This window comes from Anabas testudineus, chromosome 16 (genome assembly GCF_900324465.2).
Source record: "Anabas testudineus chromosome 16, fAnaTes1.2, whole genome shotgun sequence".
NCBI classification, from domain to species: domain Eukaryota; kingdom Metazoa; phylum Chordata; class Actinopteri; order Anabantiformes; family Anabantidae; genus Anabas; species Anabas testudineus.
In genome coordinates, this window is record NC_046625.1 from 20,640,727 (window position 1) to 20,660,795 (window position 20,069).

Below are 20,069 nucleotides of genomic sequence, written 5' to 3' on the forward strand. Positions count from 1 at the left end.
ATTAAAATTATTATTTTCCTCAAAATTCTACAAACAATACCCTATAATGTCAATGTGAAAGAAGTTGAAATCTTTGCAAATTTCTTAAAAAAGAATAAACGTTGATAGGGCATGATATGGAACGGCATACGCCTGTCTGTATAAGGTCCCACAGTTAACAGTGCATGTCAGAGCACAAACCAAGCCAAGAAATTCAAGGAATTGTCTGTATATCTCAGAGACGGCACTGTATTGGGGCACAGGTGTGGAGACAGTGAGCACAGTGGCCTCCATCATCCATAAATAGAAGAAGTTTGGAATCACCAGGACTCTTCTTAGAGCAGGCCACCCAGTCAAACTGAGTGACTGAGAGAGAAGGGCCTTAGTCAGGGAGATGACTGAGAGAGAGAAGGGCCTTAGTCAGGGAGGTGACCAAGAACCCGATGGACACTCTGAAAGAAATCCAGCATTTCTCTGTTGAGAGAGAATATTCCAGAAGAACAACCATCTCTGCAGCACTCCACCAATCAGGACTGTACGGTCTGATAAAACAAAGATTGAACTCTTTGGCTGAATGCCAAGTGTCATGTCTGCATAAAACCAGGCTCCACCTGGCCAATACCATCTCTACAGTGAAGCAGGTGGTGGCAGCATCATGCTGTGGGAATGTTTTTCATTGGCAGGAACTGGGAGACTAGTCAGGATCAAGGGAAAGATGGATGCAGCAATGTACAGAGTAATTCTTGGTACTAAAGGTGCTTCAACAAAGATATTAAGCAAAGGCTGTAAACATGCTTTAACATCCGGTGGCTGATGCAAACCTAATTCCCTAACCCCATTCGTATCTGCATGCAGCTTTTCTCCATAAGCCTATAGTTCTGTCTACGTCACTTCTGAAACCTTCCCATACGTCCCTCTCGAACTCAAACTTCAAACGGTTAACTTTACCTTGTGTAAATAATAACTAAAAGAAAATACTTATTAAAATTTAATAAGAAATCCATTTTTCTTTCAAGAAAACAGCACTGTGCAAAATTGTTGCATAACATATACAGACTGTCATATGGCACAAAAGAAAAACATTCAGGATTCTTTGGTCAAAATACCAGCACAAACATTGTGTGTGATTTGTAGAAATTACTTCCAGAATAATATATACAGTTGATACTTTCAGTGTAATTGTTAAGTTTAAGGCAGGTACCTCCTTCATGTTCAACTATAACATTTAACATTTAACATTTAATCTCACTGAGATCAAGATTGAGATCTTTGAGAACAAATCACATAAACACAAAAATCATAATCATGTTTCATTTATAACTTAAAGCTGTGTTACCAAGGTGCATGCTACCAGTTCAGTGTTAAAATAAACTTAGATTTGTTAAAGCCAGGCTCTATTGTGATTCATGTCACGAGTTAGAGCTCCGAACTCAGCTAGGATGTTAAACATCTTGGTAGCTTAGATATCAAGATCTCTTCTTGGAGAGAAACAGAAATGTTGTCAGGTCCTTGACAGCACCTCAAAATGTTAAGAAGGCCTGGAAAAACACGTTTTAAAAAGTACAGCAGTACAGCAAACAACACTATTTAATTTGCAGTCTTTTTACTTTGGTTCTCTCTGGGAGCCCTCCGAGAGTTTGTTGATGAGAGGCTGAGTGTTGTGGAAGCAGGGAGGCTCGCAGACGGGGCCATCCATAGCGTCCAGCAGGGCACCTTCCTCACTGTCAAGTGTCTACGGGCGTGCTTTGCCAGGTGGTCACTACGCATGAAGCGGCTGAGGCACATGGGACAGGCAAACCGTTTCTCTCCCGTGTGGGTGCGCCTGTGGCGAGACAGCTCATCGGAGCGGGCGAATCGCCTCTCACATCCCTCCCACTTGCACTTGAAGGGCTTCTCACCTGGTGGGACCCAGTCAGCAGTAGTTAAAATCTAATCCTATGAAAAGAAAACTACAACACAATACAATGAGTATTTGAATCGTTAACATCTTACCTGTATGCATCCTAATGTGGGCTTTGAGGTGGGAGCTCTTGAAGTAGGTCTTTCTGCAGTCCTTGTGGGGGCAAACGTGACTGCGTGCACGGGTCACCACTGGCTGCAGCTGGCTCTGTTTTTGCTCCAACATGGTATAACTGGGTGCAGGAGCGATGGCTGGTAACCTAGTGCCACCAGAGGTCACAGTAACCGGCTGTACATGGAGAGTAGGAACAGCTGGCTGAGGGACAAGGAGAATTACAGGATCTTTTGCAACCTGACCCCCGAACAGGAAGACCCGGGCAGGAGACGCTGCCTGTGTTTGTGGTTGTAGTGCTCCGTGTTGCTGTGGTATTTGAACAGTGGTGATAGCTGATAGGTTGGGTTTGAGGTTTTGCTGTTGACTCTCAGAGGCTATGACAGACTTTTGCACAGCATTGGTGGACAGACAGGAGACAGGAAGAACCTGGCAGTAGACAGGCACAGGATATACACCAGTATTACCAGCAGGGACAGATGAGGCAGACTGGGGTGTGTTTGATTTATCATCCAGACCTGAGGTGCTTTTCTGACTGTCTGGAGCCACATTTTGCTCAGTGAAAGGTTTCTGAGGTGCAGCAGCCCCTGAGTCAGACTGCATTACAGTAACTCTCTCAGAGCCACTATTGTTCTGCTCATTTTCAAAGCTACATGTTTTAGAGTCATTTTTATGAACCTCTGTGACTCTGTCTTCCTTCAAGACAGGAGAGAGGTGACAGCAGCAGTGCTGAACATCTGCAGTGTGGCGGATCACGCTGGTGCACCGTAACCTTTGCTGAGAAGCAGCATGTGTGTGCCGATGTGTCACTTGGGCTGGATGCAAGCGTGGACTTTCAGCTGCTGCAGGTTTATGTAAGGTTTCAGCTGAAGCTGGATGGGTGCTCTCACAATGGGGTGGGCTGTAGGGTGGTGTCATCCACTGGAAAAAAAGGAAAGTTATTCTTTTTTTAGAATTGAGGAAATCAAGCTTGCCAAAATAGTTATATTCTTTTAAACCATCGCTAAAAAGTCTACTCCTAATATGTGTGCATATAATTTCTATCTCTATCAACTACAGTAGTATGCTCAGTACTATTATTATAATATTTGTCATAGATTTGATTCCTCAAAGTAGCCACTGATGATGGCAGCTGTGCAAGACTTAAACCAGTTTAATTACAGCAAATAGCCCTGCAGTGCAAATTCATATTACGGCAAGAACAACTCTACTACATTTGCAATTACATGCAAATAGCAGAGCAGAGACAACAATACAAGTGATCTTGTGCCTAACATCACATTTTCACTTACAAAAAGAGTTTCCCGTGAACCATTACACCTATGGGGGCCTGGAGTCTTCCTCTGAGCAGTCTGATGATGGACTCAAGGGTCTTAAGGGTTTGGGCTTGAAGCTTGTGGTTTTCCACTGCTTAGTCATGGACACAAGAGCCTCTACTGCCTCAATGTCACTGACACCCAGAGGGGCAGGCTGGTGTTCACTCTGGATGTCTGAGTGGAATTCCTCAAAGTGCATGTTGTGAGTCTGGTGAAAGAGTGAAAAAGTTAAGACAAGACAGCGGACTGTTTGATTAGATTAAGATAATCCATAACACTGCAGGTCTCTTTAACAGACCTGTAGTCACTCTTTACATACAATTATAAATACAAGCAGTCATACTGTACATGTGCATGTTCAAAAAACATATTTCAAAACCTTCTGATATAGAAGGAGCATGTGAAGTGAGCATGATCATCTGCTGCTCTACAGCACCGGGACCCTTTCACCTACTTTCCCCAGGAGACACACAGGACAGTCTTCCCCAGGAGACTGTTTGCTTACACAACAACAGTCACACAACACAACAGCCCCTCCCTGACCTGAGCGCCACAAACACACAATCCAAAGCTCATCATCACAGTCCTCAACGCCCTGTTGTTAAGCTGGTGCTGAATTAATGCTAAAGATGTGGATAAAGAAGTACATGTAAAAATAAAACAGACATCCAAAGATGTAATCATTCAGACACAGCATCTCAGGTGATCAGAAGAAACGTCGTGTGTGGCGGAGCAGCTGTCGCAGAACAAACTCCAATGGTTTACCTACATGGTATCTGAGCCTAGAGGTGTTCAACCGCTGACTACTCGTCCTTGCGCCTTCTGTGAACTACAATTAAAGCAGATTGCCACCTTCCTCCGGAGCCTCGTCCCCATTCATCGTTTCAAACGCGGTGGGGAGGCGAGGGGCGTGGCTTAACGCGCCGCCCAATGGCACGCAAAGGTGTGTTGGACGCAAACCAATGGGAGAGGGAGTCGGTGCGTGATCGGGGGCTGACGGTACCGTGGTGGCGGTGTGGTACACAACAGCACGGGCGTGTGAGAAGCATTTCCGTCTACAGTACACAAACACACTCAGTGACTCCATCGTCTTGGACCTATCACTTTAGTGTCTTCATCAGACAGGACACACCTTCTGTTATGACCGATCATATTGCAGATGCAATAAAAAAAAAAAAAAAAAAAACACATGATCTGTGATCAGCAGTCCACTCAGTTTGGTGTGGAATTGACCAAACAATGATTTGTTGTAATCTTTGCTAGAAATGTTATCTGAACTGCTTTGCAAGTTTTGGTTTCCATTACATTCCATTTGGTTCTACATTACTCGTGTTGGATCAAATGCTGCTAGATAATCAGGACGCTTTTATGATTATATTGCTTAAGAGATTTCAAACCATTGATTATTTTTGTCTAAAGCGGTTTCACATTTTGCAATGGTTTCACATTTAAATGGCCTCCATTGCCCTATGTCCACTTCTGATGCTCACTTGCCCATATCCACTTTCAGCAGTGGACAGGGGTCAGCATGGACACTTTGAGTAGTCTGTGACTACACAGTGCCATTTTTGCAGGCTGTGCTTTTCAGAAATTTGTGCTACAGCAGCTTTTATGTGGAATCAGACCAGATGTGTATCTGGGATCACTGGGCACCTCTGACCCTGATCTTGGTTTAATGCTTGTCTTTCCTTGGACTATTCTCAGTAGGTGCTGACCACTGCATACTGGGATCCAGACTTTCAAACTTTGACAAATTTTGAAGAACCAGTCATCTAGGCATAGCAAATCAGCCATTGTCAAAGTCAGTCAGGAAATGTTTTTTGAGGAGGAACAGATTTAATGTTTGACAGCTGTAAGATGATTGACTGACAGGTACTGTGACATAATCTGATGATTATTAGGAAGTGAAACACCCTCAGTCAGCTGATTGAGTTGGAAGTGGGGAGTGGGAGAGAGAGAGCTTAGTGCCTTTGAGTTGTTGCTTAGTTTTGTCTTATTTTTGTGCCTTCCATTAAAAACAACTTTTAGCTCCACTAAAGACAATGCTTGACAAAAAACTCTGACTCAGACTAATTGTCTTTTGCCACTTGGGGGCACCAAAACAAGTTGAAGACATTTCATCACCCTGCATTTGTTCCTGAAAGATGTTGGGCCAAAACACCTTCACTGTACCTTGGCAAGTCTTTGTGCTCCAACATTGTCACACTGATTATACTAGTCAGTGACCGTTTGGGCTCTAGGGTTAAGGGCATAGAATAGGAAGTCACCTGATTACTTCACTGTAGGAGTCAAGCATTTGGGTTTGTTTTTTTTAATTTGTCATCCTTCTTTCTCTGAACATATTGTGTTATGTTTCTGGTAAAGCTAAACCATAACAATACTCCAAAGTAGGCAAAAACTATCTGACTTTTTGATTATTTTCTATAACTGCCAATGTATTTCACATTGCACAAAGATATTTGAAAGTATTGATTTATGCAACTTTATAGTAATGACCTCTGCGTTAATGGTTGTAATGTAGGTTCAGTCCCTTTATCTGTATTGATTCGATTGTCGAGCAAACATTGCAAAGTGAGCATGCACAGCACAAAAAACAAAGCAGGTTGCCCTCGGTTTATGAGAAACTCAGATTCTTGGTGTTATGAGCTGTAAGTCTTTTCCAGCAGGACTTTACAACATCTTGTGCTAATATACAATAGACGCCTGACTATACCAGAATTTGGTGAAGGCATTCCCCCCAAATTTTACAGCCACTTTCACAACATCCGCCAATGTAGTTGTTGACGGGCAAGTTACATAGACTGAGCCATCACAGACTTGTGGTTCTCTTTTGTACATAAACAAATGTTAAGGACATTATGTTGGCTTGCATGCACATTAGGCCTGAGAAGAAGTAGTGGGCTGTTGCCGGCTGCTGTCTTTTAAGCTTTACTTGTGGCAGCGTGATTGAAGCAGAGAGTTTATGCCTTTCATGGTGAGGCCAACACCTGGATCTGTACAGCGAGTAAAGGACTCAAACTCATGATTGTGTAACCTCACAGTGAATGATTTAAACTGGAGCATAAGGGACAAGAACTGGTGCTGGTCAACCGATCTATGAGTTAATGTGGAAGATGGTTCAATAAGTTGATGGTGGTGGTTTAGCTTTGAGTCTGTATGAATCAGTGTGATTCGCAGCTGCATGAATGGCAGCACTGAAACGTTGTCTTTTTAAATGGAACCCGTTCATAACATGTGTTTTAACTTTGTTTAACACATATTTTCATTTCAGCCTGATATGTGCTCAGATCCTAAAGCTCCAAACCCACTAACCTTGCGCTGATGATACTGCAGATTCCTGGCACTGAAACTTTGTACCCTTATTTAACAACACCAGAGGTCAGGTGATAACTCAGTGCCCATCTACCTAAAAATAGCTCCAGAGCTTTCTGGGGTTCTGTTTGACTTGCCTCTTGAAAAAAGTTAGTGGAACTTGCTTCCTCTGTTGGACTCAGTAAACAAGGTAAAATACCAGAACTTGTGTCAATATTGGTGAAATGACATTTGTGACACAAAGTACAGATCCAGCAGTGGATCTAATGAACATATGTGCAGTATTAGTAGTACTAACAACACTGCTCACATTAATGGAGCAATGCATGCATTGTGTAATATGAATTTAATTTAGTAGAATTTGGTGTAAATGCAAACAGCTTTAATAAAAAAAAACTTCAGTGCTGAATGGGTTCTGTACTTTTTGTAATTTTATTCTATTCTGTGTATACACTATATAAAAACAGGTTTTCTGTCATACTTAACTTTATATTGTCACATTTCTTCTCCATTTTCACTTCCAGTTGTTGAGGACATTTTGTATCATCACATTTAGAATGAAAGGCATTTGACAATAGACTTTGCTGGACAGTCACAGGCCTCTGCTAGTACCCACCCATATACATACATTCATTTTGTCTTACAGCAAATGCCCAAATGAGCAGTGCTGGAAAAGGACAAATACTTTCTAGCTTAGTTTGGCTTTCGGGGACTAATTTGATCTCATTATGAAAGCCTGATCCTGCCATCTGCTGGTGTAATACAACAAAAGCTTTTATCAGTCTGTGGATTAGAAATATGAGTAAAACATGGAGTCTGTATCGTGTCGAGTTGGATTTACGTCAGTGTATTCTGTCCAAAATGTAGGCTAGATTTTTTTTTGTTTTAGTTTTCTTTCTTTCCTTCCATAAAGGTTAAAATATTAGTCCATTACACTGAAAAAGACTTCAGCACAGGGAACAAAAAAACTCTGGATTATCAGAAGTCTAAATTGTCTTATAATGGCCTATAGGAAACATAGCCTTTGGGACCAAAGCTAAAACCCAATGTTGTGTCAGTATCACACATGTTTAGCCCTTTTTTCTGTGTCTGCAGTTATTTCTATGTGGTTATTTGAGAACCAGAGGACTATGCTTGCATCACCACTGTTTAAATCATTTCCTGAGCTTCACAGAGTTTCAGTAATGTGAACACATCACACTGTGACATAGTAGCTTTTTTTACGGGAGGGAGCCCAACACAAGCAGACCTCCATTTCTCTTTCCTTTGCAGAGCTCAGATTTGAATTGGTTCAGTTTTAAATATAATTATAGTGTAAGAATAGCAGTATCAAACTAGGGGTCCCACATGAATGTTTCCATTCCCTCAGTGGTGCTGATAGTATGCCAAATATAACCACATTGTTCTCTCCAGATTTGGTGACATATTAAGCCTTGGTGGTGGCTTTTTGATACTCAGTCCATCAAAATGACTTAGACATGTTTGTCTCAAATTGTTTTTTATTCAGCAATTACAAAAGTTATGGCCTATTTATTCACATGAAATATGAATGGATATGGTTGAAAAATCCAATGAACAAATGTCCCTAATGATGAAGATGAAACTAGAATAATGGTCAAATTGATGCATTGTATTTCTAGTTTTGGTAAGTGGTATGTTTCATGGAATTGTTTACTGTACAAATCTAAGCGAAAACAGTCTAGGAATGATGTATCAGGCGCCTATTCTGACATCCTATTGTCTTAGTATGTATAGAAACAATCTACAGTAGCAATATTTAACCCCTTCCTTGGCTTTTGTAGTTGGCTACAGCACAGCAGCAACGTACTGCATGCGCTTGAAAATGAAAATATAAATATGGGAGTGTAAATAAAGACTTTGGAGCGTGAAGAGTGTGGTCATTTTGATTCCAATAGTCTCGTCTTTCTTCCTGAAGCCAATCACGTCCAATTTAACACATTTCCTGTTTGTGGTCGGGGTCCAACCAGCGGAGCGGTTGCATGTGCACTAATCAACACACGGAGAAGAAGCTTGGTAGAGTTAAGATGGCGGCATGTGGGTGAAGAGGCTGGGATCTGAACTCGAGGTTTTTCGCCATTAAACGATTCCTATGAATTCATATATACAGTAATCGAACGAAAAACAATTCCCACATCTTTCACACATTTGCGTGTGACTTTGGATTGGCTCCATGACATCAATACACTTCGTTGTTCACCCGTTGCCCGGGACCGAGGATCAGCTCAATGACAGGTATTTTATTGCGGCCCATGGAAAAGAAGAATTTAAATCAATATGTATGTATTGGGTGCGGTATACAATGTTCAGGGTTGTAATTATGAACGCTGTTGACATTGTCATGCGTGTTCTTTCGGGTTTTAACTATTTAAATGACCCCCTAGGGTTAAAACAAGGCCCGGCATCTTGAACAATCCTGGTTAGCTTACTGCTACCTAAACAGTCCGTCCGGTGCTAAATGCTAGCCCGTTAACTGGCTATCGTACGACTAGCTAACGTTATCGTTAGCTGGCTGTTTCCTTGGTTGTCTGGAAGGATTGGCTCACAGTCAAAGTTGAGATAGACAATGCGGGTTGGGGGATGGGTAAAAGAGAGGGAAATAAAGGTCGTAAAACACAGTGTTGTAGAAAATGTACGCGCTCTCTCGTATACCTTACATATACGTTCTTTTGACATGTGTCAGTGTTTGTTTTCTGGGCGTCTCGTTGATTATCACGATCAATGAAGTAGCTAACGTCAGCTAACTGACTGCTAGTTGCTAATGCTAGCATGCTAATTAGCTACCACGCTCTCGACAAAGCCAAATATTTGTTTTTCGAGTTTCTTTTGTATCAGGGTATTCTTGAAAGTTTAATGGCACAAATATCTTTCTAATATTATCCAAAGTTGTTGACGCATTTGTCAGTTTGGAAACATTTCGCAATGAGATAAATATCTAACATATGCAGCGAGGAACAGTTAGCAACATTGCGTTTACATTAACTTAATCCTGTTATCGACTTTCATAAGGAGACAAGCTTGGGCTTTTTAAGTGTGTATGATTAATGCTTCAGCTAAAGTCTTCAGGAATCACATGATCGCACAGTTTTTTAATGTTCAATTACTAAATGGTTACACGCACAGTAAATTTGATTTCACATCACGCTTGTTTGTATCGTCTGACATGCTGCTGGCGTACATCACATTGCGTTTAATGGGGTTTCTTGGTCAGTAGTCAGTAGTTGGAAGAAAGGTCTAGGAAATTGTGTGTGACCTGTATTTCAGCAGAACACGTGATTTATGCTAAACCTATTTATATCATCCATTGAGATCGAACTGATTAATGAGCTGTTCTACTTAAAGACAAAGAGGTTGAGAAGTCACTGTGTTTTTGGAATGACCTTGTGACTAAGAACTGCAGGCTCACATTTCTTTTTTTGCAGGTAGACATATCTACCTGTGGGCTATTAGTGGTGATCTGATAATAAGTATGTCTTAGTTTACTCTGCTAGTTATGAATATTTTAAAAACGTCACTCAAACAACTTGGCGGTATTGACCATCAACTCTTTGAAGAGGTTATGGCTGTTTCTCTACAAACATGCATGGCATTGCAAGCTATAGTCACCATGTGCCTCTGAGAGGCCCCCTCCTCTCTCTTTCCCGTGAAGGAACTTGCAGTTGTCAAAGCAGATAAGTGCTTCTATTTGAAACAAAAAGGCTTGGTCCAGCTTGGCTCATTAAAAGTGGTTGCCTGGCTTGAACATCCGGTCAGATTTCCTCAATCAAATGCCAGTGGGTTGTTTGACCTAACTGATATTTGATTAGACACATTAGTTTAGCACAGTGGAATGGCAAATGACTTTCCCGTAGTGATATTTTTGCTGTGCTTTAGTAACAGTTTAAAAAAAAAAAAATTATTTATTTTTATTTTTATTTTTTTTTTTAGATGAATAGACTTGTTGTCTCTGTACTTAAGTGATGCAATTTGTTTGTTAGGTAGTTTACTGAATGAGTGATATGGATGCTTTGTGGATTAGTTTCTCTCACCGCCTTACATTTTGTCAGTTTCTGTGGAATTAGCCATAAGATTGTTGACATTTTCATGTTTCAAGTTCTGCAATGACCGGGATCATAGAAAATTAAATACGCATAGACCGTTTCTGTGTTTAATGTCCACATATGAAAGAAACAGATTGTTCTATTTGTTCTCTTTATCGTGACAGCATAGGTCAGTGTTGTGCCTGGGAGGAGTGGAAAGTTGATTGCATGTTTCTTGACAAGACACAAGACAAATAAGGATCCAATACCTTTGTGACATGGTCAGAGTATGGTTGGATAAGTGCATTCCCTCAGGACTGTTATGTCTAAACAATTTACATGACAAGCCAAAACAGTTTGTCATAAAGGATTTTGTTAGTCTATCTTGGAGGTGAGTGTGGAAGGTTGGTTGTGAATTGTTGCTCTGCAAATGTCCACAGAGCAACTGAAGTTAGGCCTGCTGGGCTGCAAAAATGAGAACAAGCTATTTTAAAGCTTTACAGTAATACTTGACCATGTAGTTATTCATTACGCTTAAGGCCTCTTCATGGGCTCTGCTTGTCCTCTCACTGTTGACTGATGAGTATGCGCTGTATGGTTGCAGATGCACCTGTGTTCATACCACAGTTGGGAATGTGTCAAAACATAAACCTTATTAAATGTGACAGTGACTTTTAGTCCCATTCTGTTGTATTAAGCTAAACAACATGACAATTAAAAAAAAAAAAAAAAAAAAAAAAGAAGAACTAGAACAGTGTCGGCATATCAAAATTTACTTAAATTAAATAGTTGACTTGCCCATGTGCTTTAAACAGACACAAATATTGTGGTTGCACACAAATGTATTTACAGGTTGTACACACAGACTTTTTCAGACTGGGGCCTGTGACAAAATTTGTGTTATAAGTCAGGAATAACTTATTCTTAAACTAGTACAGGTTTAAGGACTTGTATTTGCGCTATGTTAGTAATGTTGGAGGACATATCTTAGGATGGGTGTGGGGATGTTGGGTTTTTAAATGGCACAAATTAACTTGAAAATTGGGTCTCAAATAGTACTTGCATTAATGTGATTTTGGTCTTCTTGTCAGGCTCCGGGAAGTCTCAGAGAAACTCAACAAATACAGTTATAACAGGTGAGTCTGTGAACACTGTAGTTGCACGCTGCTATGCACAACTGATCAGCTGTTTATCATCCAGAAAATTATGTCACCTGGGGTTTTGCTTGATTTTTTTTTTCCTTTTTTCAATGCAGTCATCCACACCTTAGTTTGCTGGAGCAGGCCACCCTAAAACAGTGTGTGGTTGGTCCAAACCATGCTGGATTTCTCCTTGAGGTAATGCTATAAGACTAGCATTGATCCGAGACACTTAATTTTCATAATCATCATACAAAATAGAGCATGTCAGTGCCTATTCTAAGGTTTTCACATGACACGTGTTCCCGTTTACAACACCTGAATAATAAATGTGCACATCACATTTTTGTGTATAGATTAAATCTACTTTGTAGTTATAATGTGGATAACATAATATTTGTTTTTTTGTTGGTCTTTATACAGGCTTTAATGTCTAAACTGATATATTCCACTCAACATTATACAATGTCTTTTTCTCATTTGTAAAATGTGTGACATTCAAATCTTGAATGAATCTCTCCTTAGGATGGACGCGTGTGTAGAATCAGCTTTGCTGTACAGCCTGATCGCCTGGAGCTCAGCAAACCGGATGGCAGTGATGGGTGAGAGACTTCTCTATGATGGGATCTGTCCCGGAAACTGTTTTAGCTTTGGCACAGAGTTAGAAAACAGATGGCTTGTGGAGATGACTAGTTCAACATGCAGTGAACAACCTCAGGCTTATTGATAGCAGTTGCTGTGATTTCAATTTGGCATTTGTGACCTTTATGGCTGTGAATAACGCATTTGGTTACGGTTTCACTTGTAGAATAATTCTGACGTTTTGATATAAAGATTTCCATCAGTCAAGCGAAACATATCTAAATGCATCACAGGCCACTCCCAAAATATCCCGTTAGGCCACTGTTAGGACATAGAGATGCCTTGTTGTTGAGCTTTTTGTGATTCCCACAATAACACTGCTTTCAAAGCGTCTTCCCTTAAAGATCTGTATTGCAAGGATATTTGTTTTTCAAAAACAAAAATACATTTTATATTGGGAAAAATAACTTTGTCACCAAAAAGCTAACGCACAGTCCAACAGTATTCGTTGTGTAATTTTGTGACTCCCAGTTACCTTTATGGCTATGCTTCTTGCTGTGTTGTGTTGGCCATGATGTTTTTTTTTCTTTTTTGTGAATGGCTCATTGATAGTTGTTGATATCTTTGCCAGCAGAACAACATCCAACAATGATTTTAGAGTTTTCAAGATCCCTCTAGCTGCTAAATATGCATTTGAATCTGCCTATAAATGGCAGAAAGGCTCTCTGCTCTAAAGTTTTCTGGGAAGTCTGGCTTGGGCAAGTTTGTCAGTTTGCTGAACAAGATTTAATATCCAAATTTTTTAATTGTAATATACGTTAAATGGTTTGGCTCACCTGATTTGCCTTTTTTCTGTAGCAATATGTAATGCTTGTTTCTGTAATACACTATGCTCTGTTACACAGTTCTAAATGATTGTATTAATTTGTTGAAATACCAAAATGTCATTGCAGTTTTTATTATATGAAATGTTAGGATTTAGTTAACTTCCCGAAGCAAAACACAATTTACACCACCTACCTACTTTAGAATGCATAGTTTAAGAACATAGTAAAGTATTCTGGGTTAAATTGAGAAGGCATCCCATTATAAGAAATTGTGAAATAGGAGAAAGCTGTTGCAGCCCCAAAATCCCAAGAACTTTTAAAAAGGAAAGTCTTGAAGGAGGGACGAGTTGCAACCAATTCTGATTCCCAAGGGTGTTGCCATGCTAGTCTCCAAATTATTCCATCCTATTTCCCAATATACAATTAAAATGAAAGGAATTCTGGACTAAGGGGTATAATGAAACACCTACCTGGGGTAAAATTAGTTTCTGTTAACCCAGGTACTAAAAGTATTTTGGTCCTTCTGGGACTTGTGTAGTTTTGTAACTGATCTCCCATCTTTTGTTTCCAGTTCAAAGTTGAGCAGTGGTTCAGGGACAGGAAGGAGCTCCAGGCCAGGCAGGACTAGTGATCCGCCCTGGTTCCTGTCTGGTTCTGACACACTGGGCAGACTGGCAGGCAACACCCTTGGGTAAGTTCTGACAGGGTTGACAGAAACAAATGGTCCTATGAAAGCTCAGTGTTTAGAGCTTTACACTGAAGCTGCAGATTAGGGCTCAGTGCCACACGTTCTGAAGTAGAACTGTAGGGTTCTGTAGAAAGTAATGGAAATGTTTGTCAGACAAATGGCACACATCATCAACTTCAACCTTCTTAGGTTTCAGTATGCATTTGTTTTCTTAGTGTTTTTGTTATCGGTGACTGCTGGGGAATTGTTCTCCTCTTCTAAGTACTCACTGATCAGCGACATTAACCTCCACTTGGCAATTTTAACGTTCTTGCGTACAGGGGTCAGCAGAGGCACTCTAACTTGTCTGACTGTGCAGCCCTATACTCAGAAAGCTGTTAAAACCACCAATTGTCAATAATGTTGTGGCAGATCAGTGTAGTTGTGCGTGCTGATATTACAGTTATATAGAACTGATATATTTGAAGCATAAGCCCATAAACTAGCACTTTTAACATTGTATTGAAATAAAGTAATGTTTAAAACATCAAAAAAAAAAAAAATACAATTAAGTATTAACTGCATCTGTATAGTAGATTCATTTAAATCCACAGTTGATGTTTTCCTCTCTAAATGGTGCTGATTCAAAGCCTTCTCACTCTGGACTATCTCAGTTGCCACAAAAGCTGAATCCCCCAGATGTATGTGTGTTTTGAGTCTACTCTTTCGGTTGGGTGGTTATTTTGGCAGTTATGTCTGACCATGGCATTGCACTGTATGCAACAGGAGTCGCTGGAGCTCTGGTGTAAATGGAGGCAGTGGTGGAGGTGGAAGTGGAGGAGGCGCAGGGGGAGGTGGAGCAGGAGGTGGCAGCAGTGGTGGCGGAGGCGGTGGAGGAGGAGGCGGAAGTGGAGGCACTTCGGGCAGGTCGTCAACAGCAGCTCGCGATTCACGCAGGCAAACCAGGGTGATCCGTACAGGAAGGGACCGCGGCTCGGGCCTCCTTGGTAGCCAGCCACAGCCAGTAATACCAGCTTCTGTCATCCCTGAAGAACTTATTACTCAGGTCTGAGAAAGAATTTTTTTTTAACTACATTTTGTTAATGGAACTTATTGCACATTTAATAGTACACATATACTCTGTAATCTATAGTCACAGATGAGTGCAATAAAATATTTTTATCTTGTTGTCGTTGACATTTTCTCTCAGGCCCAGGTAGTCCTTCAGGGTAAGTCCAGGAGTGTGATCATCAGGGAGCTCCAGAGAACCAACCTAGACGTCAACCTCGCTGTCAACAACCTCCTGAGTCGGGATGATGAGGATGGAGATGATGGAGATGATACAGCCAGCGAGTCCTATCTCCCTGGAGGTGTGTGTTTGTGTGGAACTTTATTATTAAATGTGAAGCTGTAGTTTTGCACATTGTAATACAAATTGATAAATATTTCCACTGTTAAATCAAAGAATTTAACACTGGAAATATACAGTCTAGACAGCATTGACCCTAGTTCTATGAAGAAAAAGGTGTCATTTTCTTTGCATCCTTTTTTGTGTTTGTTCCATGCAGAGGACTTGATGTCCCTTTTGGATGCAGACATCCATTCAGCACATCCCAGCGTGATTATTGATGCTGATGCCATGTTCTCTGAGGACATAAGCTACTTTGGCTACCCCTCTTTTAGACGCTCTTCGCTGTCTCGCCTGGGATCCTCCAGAGGTAACTCAAAAACTCACCTCTGACAAATGAAAGGAAGGCAGGGTATTGAAAGGCTTTGGTGGCTGCACTGGTGAAGGCTTTTGTCTGTGGGGATCAAGCTTCAATGGCTTTGGCGTACAACAGAACAGACAAGTTTGTTTTTTCTGTGGAAGGACTGTACCTATGGCTTAAGAGTTTAATGAGACAGACATTCTTTTGCAACAGCGAGGGTAATTTGAAAAAACAATTTGAAGAGATGAGAGTATTTTTCTCTTTGCTAAATAGACACCTTACTGAAAAGTAGGTTCGGTACAAACTAATGTTTAATTAGATGGTTTTAGCTTGTTTGCTTGGGACATTTTCCCTTTTAGTCTACTTAGTTTTCTGAAAAGAATGTTTGGTGTCACAGGCTACAAATGTTTGGTGTTATATGGTGCATGGCTGTAGTACATATTGTGAGCTCTCTGAGAAAGGCCCGCTAGGCCCATGAGTCTTAACAGGGACCCTTTGAGGCAGTCTATTCTAAAAACCTGTCTAGCCCACTTTTAGCTCATATGCATGCTTTCTTTCTGTCTATCCACTTCCTCTTCTACTTCGCATTTTAATATGAGCGTGCAAACTCACTCGACCACCAGTATAATTTACTCCAACTCAAACTTCAGTATTGCAATTTTGATTTGCATAAAAACAATTCTAAAGACTCTATCTCTCTCTGTCTATTCTTAAAACTATGTTGACGGGTCTTTCCCAGAGAGTGGCTTACTTCTATCCCACTGGTGTGACCTTATTGCATACCAGTTCTCCTTCTTCCCTTAGAGCGCGACTCAGAGCTGTTGCGTGAGCGTGAGTCTGTATTGAGGTTACGCGAGCGCCGGTGGCTGGATGGGGCCTCGTTCGACACGGAGCGAGGTTCCACCAGCCGTGAGGGCGAGCCTAGCCTGGACAAGAAGAGCATTCCTGTACAGAGCCCTGTATCCTTGGGTGAGGAGCTCCAATGGTGGCCTGAGAAGGTAGGAAGACCACAGACAGAGCTTGAGTGATCCATTTTCACGATCAAATACAAAAACCCTTTACTGTGATATTGCAAGCATCTCTACCACTTGAAGTCCACTGGGAGTAAATATAAGTAATTTAACATTTAGATTAACATATCTATTTACCTGATCACACTTTTTATCTCTTTTAGGATGGTGTGAAGTTTGTGAGCATTGGAGCCATGTTCTCGGAGCTTGTGGCTGTTAGCTCTAAAGGAGAGCTTTATCAGTGGAAATGGAGTGAACCCGAACCCTACAGGAGTGCACAGGTGGAGAATTGAATCAATAGACTCAGGACTATATGTATACTACTATGTAAACACTCGCAGTTTAGTAATGTTATTAATAACCTTTCTGATTTTAGAATCCTTCTATTCATCACCCACGTGTGTCCTTCTTGGGCTTGGCCAATGAGAAGATTACCTTATTGTCTGCCAATAGCATCAGAGCCACTGTAGCAACAGAGACCAACAAGGTAGGTTACTGCTCAGCTTGACATAAGAATGTACATTGTATCTGCTCTGCTTTTTGATAACAGGTTTTGATCGCTGCATCATTTGTGTGGCCATATTGTTCCTCAGTAAATAAATATACTCACAATAGTTACTAATCAGCCATCCTAACTTATTTGTTTAATGAAGATTTCATTCAGCTGATGTTTGTGCATTTTGGATGTAGGTGGCAACCTGGGTGGATGACACACTGAGCACAGTGGCCTCTAAGCTAGAGCACAGTGCTCAAGCTTTCCCTGAGCTGCAGGGTGAACGAATGGTGTCACTGCACTGTTGTGCACTGTACACATGTGCACAGCTGGAGAATAGCCTCTACTGGTGGTGAGGAGAGCTTTTTTTCCCTATTGACCTACATAGAATAGAATTATAATTCTGTTTTTAGCACTAACATCTTCTCCTCAGTGTTACAATTAAACATTGTTATCTTGTAAAGTGTAGTGTCATGGGCCAAACCAGAGTGTTCAAAGTCATACAGCACACAGATTACACATTTCTCTTTGGCAGAGGTCTTTCATATTTAGAAGTCAGAATTATATAGACATTATGTGATATTCAACAACAAGACACCTGGATCGAAAAATTAGATGTATTTTGCTTTTAATATTTAAAATTTCATTTAGAGGAATACATACTTGAAAGTTGATTCAACTGTAGTAGTCTTTTAATAAAATACAAAATCTGAACCTGTATCAAGTAATTTGAATCATCCTTGACATCTGACATTTGGCAAGACTCACAAAAGTGATGTCAACGCAAAGTAAGTATGATTTCCAAGAAGTGAGTTTTGATGACAGTTGGAGTGTTTAGCAAGTTAGTCCAAATAGCACTTCTGGAAATAACATGACCGTGATCACAGAAAATCTCCACGGACAATCGGATCGGTCTGTGTCAGAGAAAGTTATGAATGCCAGTTTTGACACTTCACTGCTTGCATTTCTCTGCAGGGGTGTTGTGCCTTTTAGTCAACGGAAAAAGATGCTTGAAAAGGCCAGAGCCAAGAACAAAAAGCCAAAGTCCAGTGCTGGCATCTCCTCTATACCCAATATCACCGTGGGAACACAGGTATGACGCATTCTGTGTCTTTTTTTTGGGACTTAAGATATTAGGAAATTTAAGTAGTTGTGTAAAACACATTTGTGGTGGTCCATTTTTTTCCTTCCGTAGGTATGCTTGAGGAATAACCCCCTCTATCATGCTGGTGCAGTGGCCTTTTCTGTTAGTGCTGGGATTCCCAAAGTAGGTGTCTTGTTGGAGTCTGTCTGGAACATGAATGACAGCTGCAGGTTCCAGCTGCGCTCTCCAGAGAGTCTCAAGAACATGGAGAAGACAACTAAGACACAGGAAATCAAGTCAGTTTCATTTTATTTAGCACAGATGTATCATTGTAATCTACTTGTACTCTTTATTTATTTATTTTTGTCATAATTAGAAGCAGCTATGCTCAATCTCAAAAATCCAAACAAAACCTAATTTTTATTATCTTGGTCTTGTTCCTTAGAACTGAAAGCAAGCCAGAGCTGGTGAAGACTGAAATGGGTCCTCCTCCCTCACCAGCATCTACCTGCAGTGATACCTCTTCTATTGCTAGCAGTGCCTCACTGCCCTACAGTATGTCAGCTTTCCTCTTGCTATCTCTGCCTCTTAACTCCTAGCCCTCTCAGCAGCACTCTATTCTCTATCTCCCAGGCACAGAACTAATTTCTTCCTCGCCCTCTGCTCTCATTAGTCCTTTGACTTTGAAACAGATGGTGCACAGGCTCTTATCAGCAACTTTTCCCCCTCCTGTTTTCCCGTGAAGAAGTGTGACCAGCTCACATTGTATACTGTATTGTATTTGTTTGAATTTTACTTCCCGTTATCATAGGAATCATAGAGCTAACTGCCAGTGCTGATAATTCATTTTCCTTAGTCCACTGAAGTTTTTATATCCTGGGTTAGCAGTATATCTAATGGCTCTAATTTGAGTAAAAATCAAAACAATTAGTAATTCCTCAATAATAAACAATAATGACATTTCTAATCTGAGTATAGTGTATTCAAATGACTAAGTTAATATGCTTTACTACTTGCAGAGCGAAGGCGTTCAACCCCAGCCCCCAAAGAGGAAGAGAAAGTGAATGAGGAGCAGTGGCCTCTCAGGGAGGTGGTGTTTGTGGAAGATGTTAAAAATGTTCCAGTAGGAAAGGTAGGTTAGGGATGTATGGGTGTGGTTGGGTGTCATTTTCTCTTTGGTTTTCTGTATCCTGACAGTTGTCTTCACTTTCACAACCTAACACCTTCCTATTCCATCCTAGGTGCTTAAAGTGGATGGGGCATATGTTGCTGTCAAGTTTCCAGGAACCTCAAGCAGCATGAGCAACCAGAGCACTGCTGCTCCTACTGACTCAGACCCATCCTCACTGTTGCAGGACTGTAGACTTCTCAGAATAGATGAGCTGCAGGTACAGACGTTAATTGATCCACCATTGCTCACATTCATCTCAGGATTTAGATTTGAGGCAACATTTCTGTGCAGGTGTTTTCATTGGTTTATAATTGTTAACTTTTTATTTTCTTTGTTACTGTTCCTAACAGGTGGTCAAAACTGGTGGGACTCCTAAAGTTCCAGATTGTTTTCAGCGCACACCCAAAAAGCTCTGGATCCCAGAAAAGGCAGAGATTCTGGCTGTGAATGTTGACTCCAAAGGTGAGTCTTTTCTATGTGTCTGTTTCTTGTATGTATTTCGTTTCATACATAATTAATATATTTATATGTGTAGTATTTCCAGCTATTAAGCATCTCTGTACCTTCCAGGAGTCCACGCAGTGTTGAAAACAGGTAGCTGGGTAAGATACTGTATCTTTGACCTGGCTACAGGCAAAGCAGAGCAAGAGAATAACTTCCCTACTAGTAATCTGGCCTTCTTGGGGCAAAGTGAGCGCAATGTGGCCATTTTTACTGCAGGACAGGTGAGAT

At 40.9% G+C, this 20,069-nt stretch overlaps 2 protein-coding genes across 7 annotated transcripts in view; one reads left to right on the forward strand and one right to left on the reverse strand.

Annotated features, from left to right (window-relative positions):
* Positions 1–27: 27 nt before the first annotated feature.
* LOC113168997 (Krueppel-like factor 10) lies at positions 28–4,162 on the reverse strand. Its single transcript, XM_026370109.1, has 4 exons — positions 4,076–4,162; positions 3,283–3,514; positions 1,972–2,911; positions 28–1,877 (listed from the first exon to the last, which is right to left on the reverse strand). The coding sequence occupies exons 3-4, from the start codon at positions 2,906–2,908 to the stop codon at positions 1,567–1,569; spliced, it is 1,248 nt and encodes a 415-aa protein (XP_026225894.1). The 5' UTR covers positions 2,909–2,911; positions 3,283–3,514; positions 4,076–4,162; the 3' UTR covers positions 28–1,566.
* Positions 4,163–8,623: 4,461 nt separating this feature from the next.
* ubr5 (ubiquitin protein ligase E3 component n-recognin 5) overlaps positions 8,624–20,069 on the forward strand; it is a 28,697-nt gene continuing 17,251 nt past the window's right edge. For 5 of the 6 annotated variants that reach the window (XM_026371438.1, XM_026371439.1, XM_026371441.1 and 2 more), the window contains exons 1-19: positions 8,624–8,871; positions 11,747–11,791; positions 11,911–11,992; positions 12,320–12,396; positions 13,775–13,894; positions 14,657–14,936; positions 15,081–15,240; positions 15,439–15,588; positions 16,366–16,577; positions 16,754–16,870; positions 16,966–17,076; positions 17,280–17,434; positions 18,058–18,175; positions 18,278–18,462; positions 18,612–18,721; positions 19,186–19,298; positions 19,408–19,554; positions 19,688–19,799; positions 19,908–20,062. In XM_026371438.1, coding sequence (XP_026227223.1) covers positions 8,810–8,871; positions 11,747–11,791; positions 11,911–11,992; positions 12,320–12,396; positions 13,775–13,894; positions 14,657–14,936; positions 15,081–15,240; positions 15,439–15,588; positions 16,366–16,577; positions 16,754–16,870; positions 16,966–17,076; positions 17,280–17,434; positions 18,058–18,175; positions 18,278–18,462; positions 18,612–18,721; positions 19,186–19,298; positions 19,408–19,554; positions 19,688–19,799; positions 19,908–20,062 — 2,511 coding nt within the window. In that variant the 5' untranslated portion in view covers positions 8,624–8,809. The remainder of the gene's footprint in view (positions 8,872–11,746; positions 11,792–11,910; positions 11,993–12,319; positions 12,397–13,774; positions 13,895–14,656; positions 14,937–15,080; positions 15,241–15,438; positions 15,589–16,365; positions 16,578–16,753; positions 16,871–16,965; positions 17,077–17,279; positions 17,435–18,057; positions 18,176–18,277; positions 18,463–18,611; positions 18,722–19,185; positions 19,299–19,407; positions 19,555–19,687; positions 19,800–19,907; positions 20,063–20,069) is intronic. The other variant, XM_026371440.1, reaches the window with a different exon arrangement.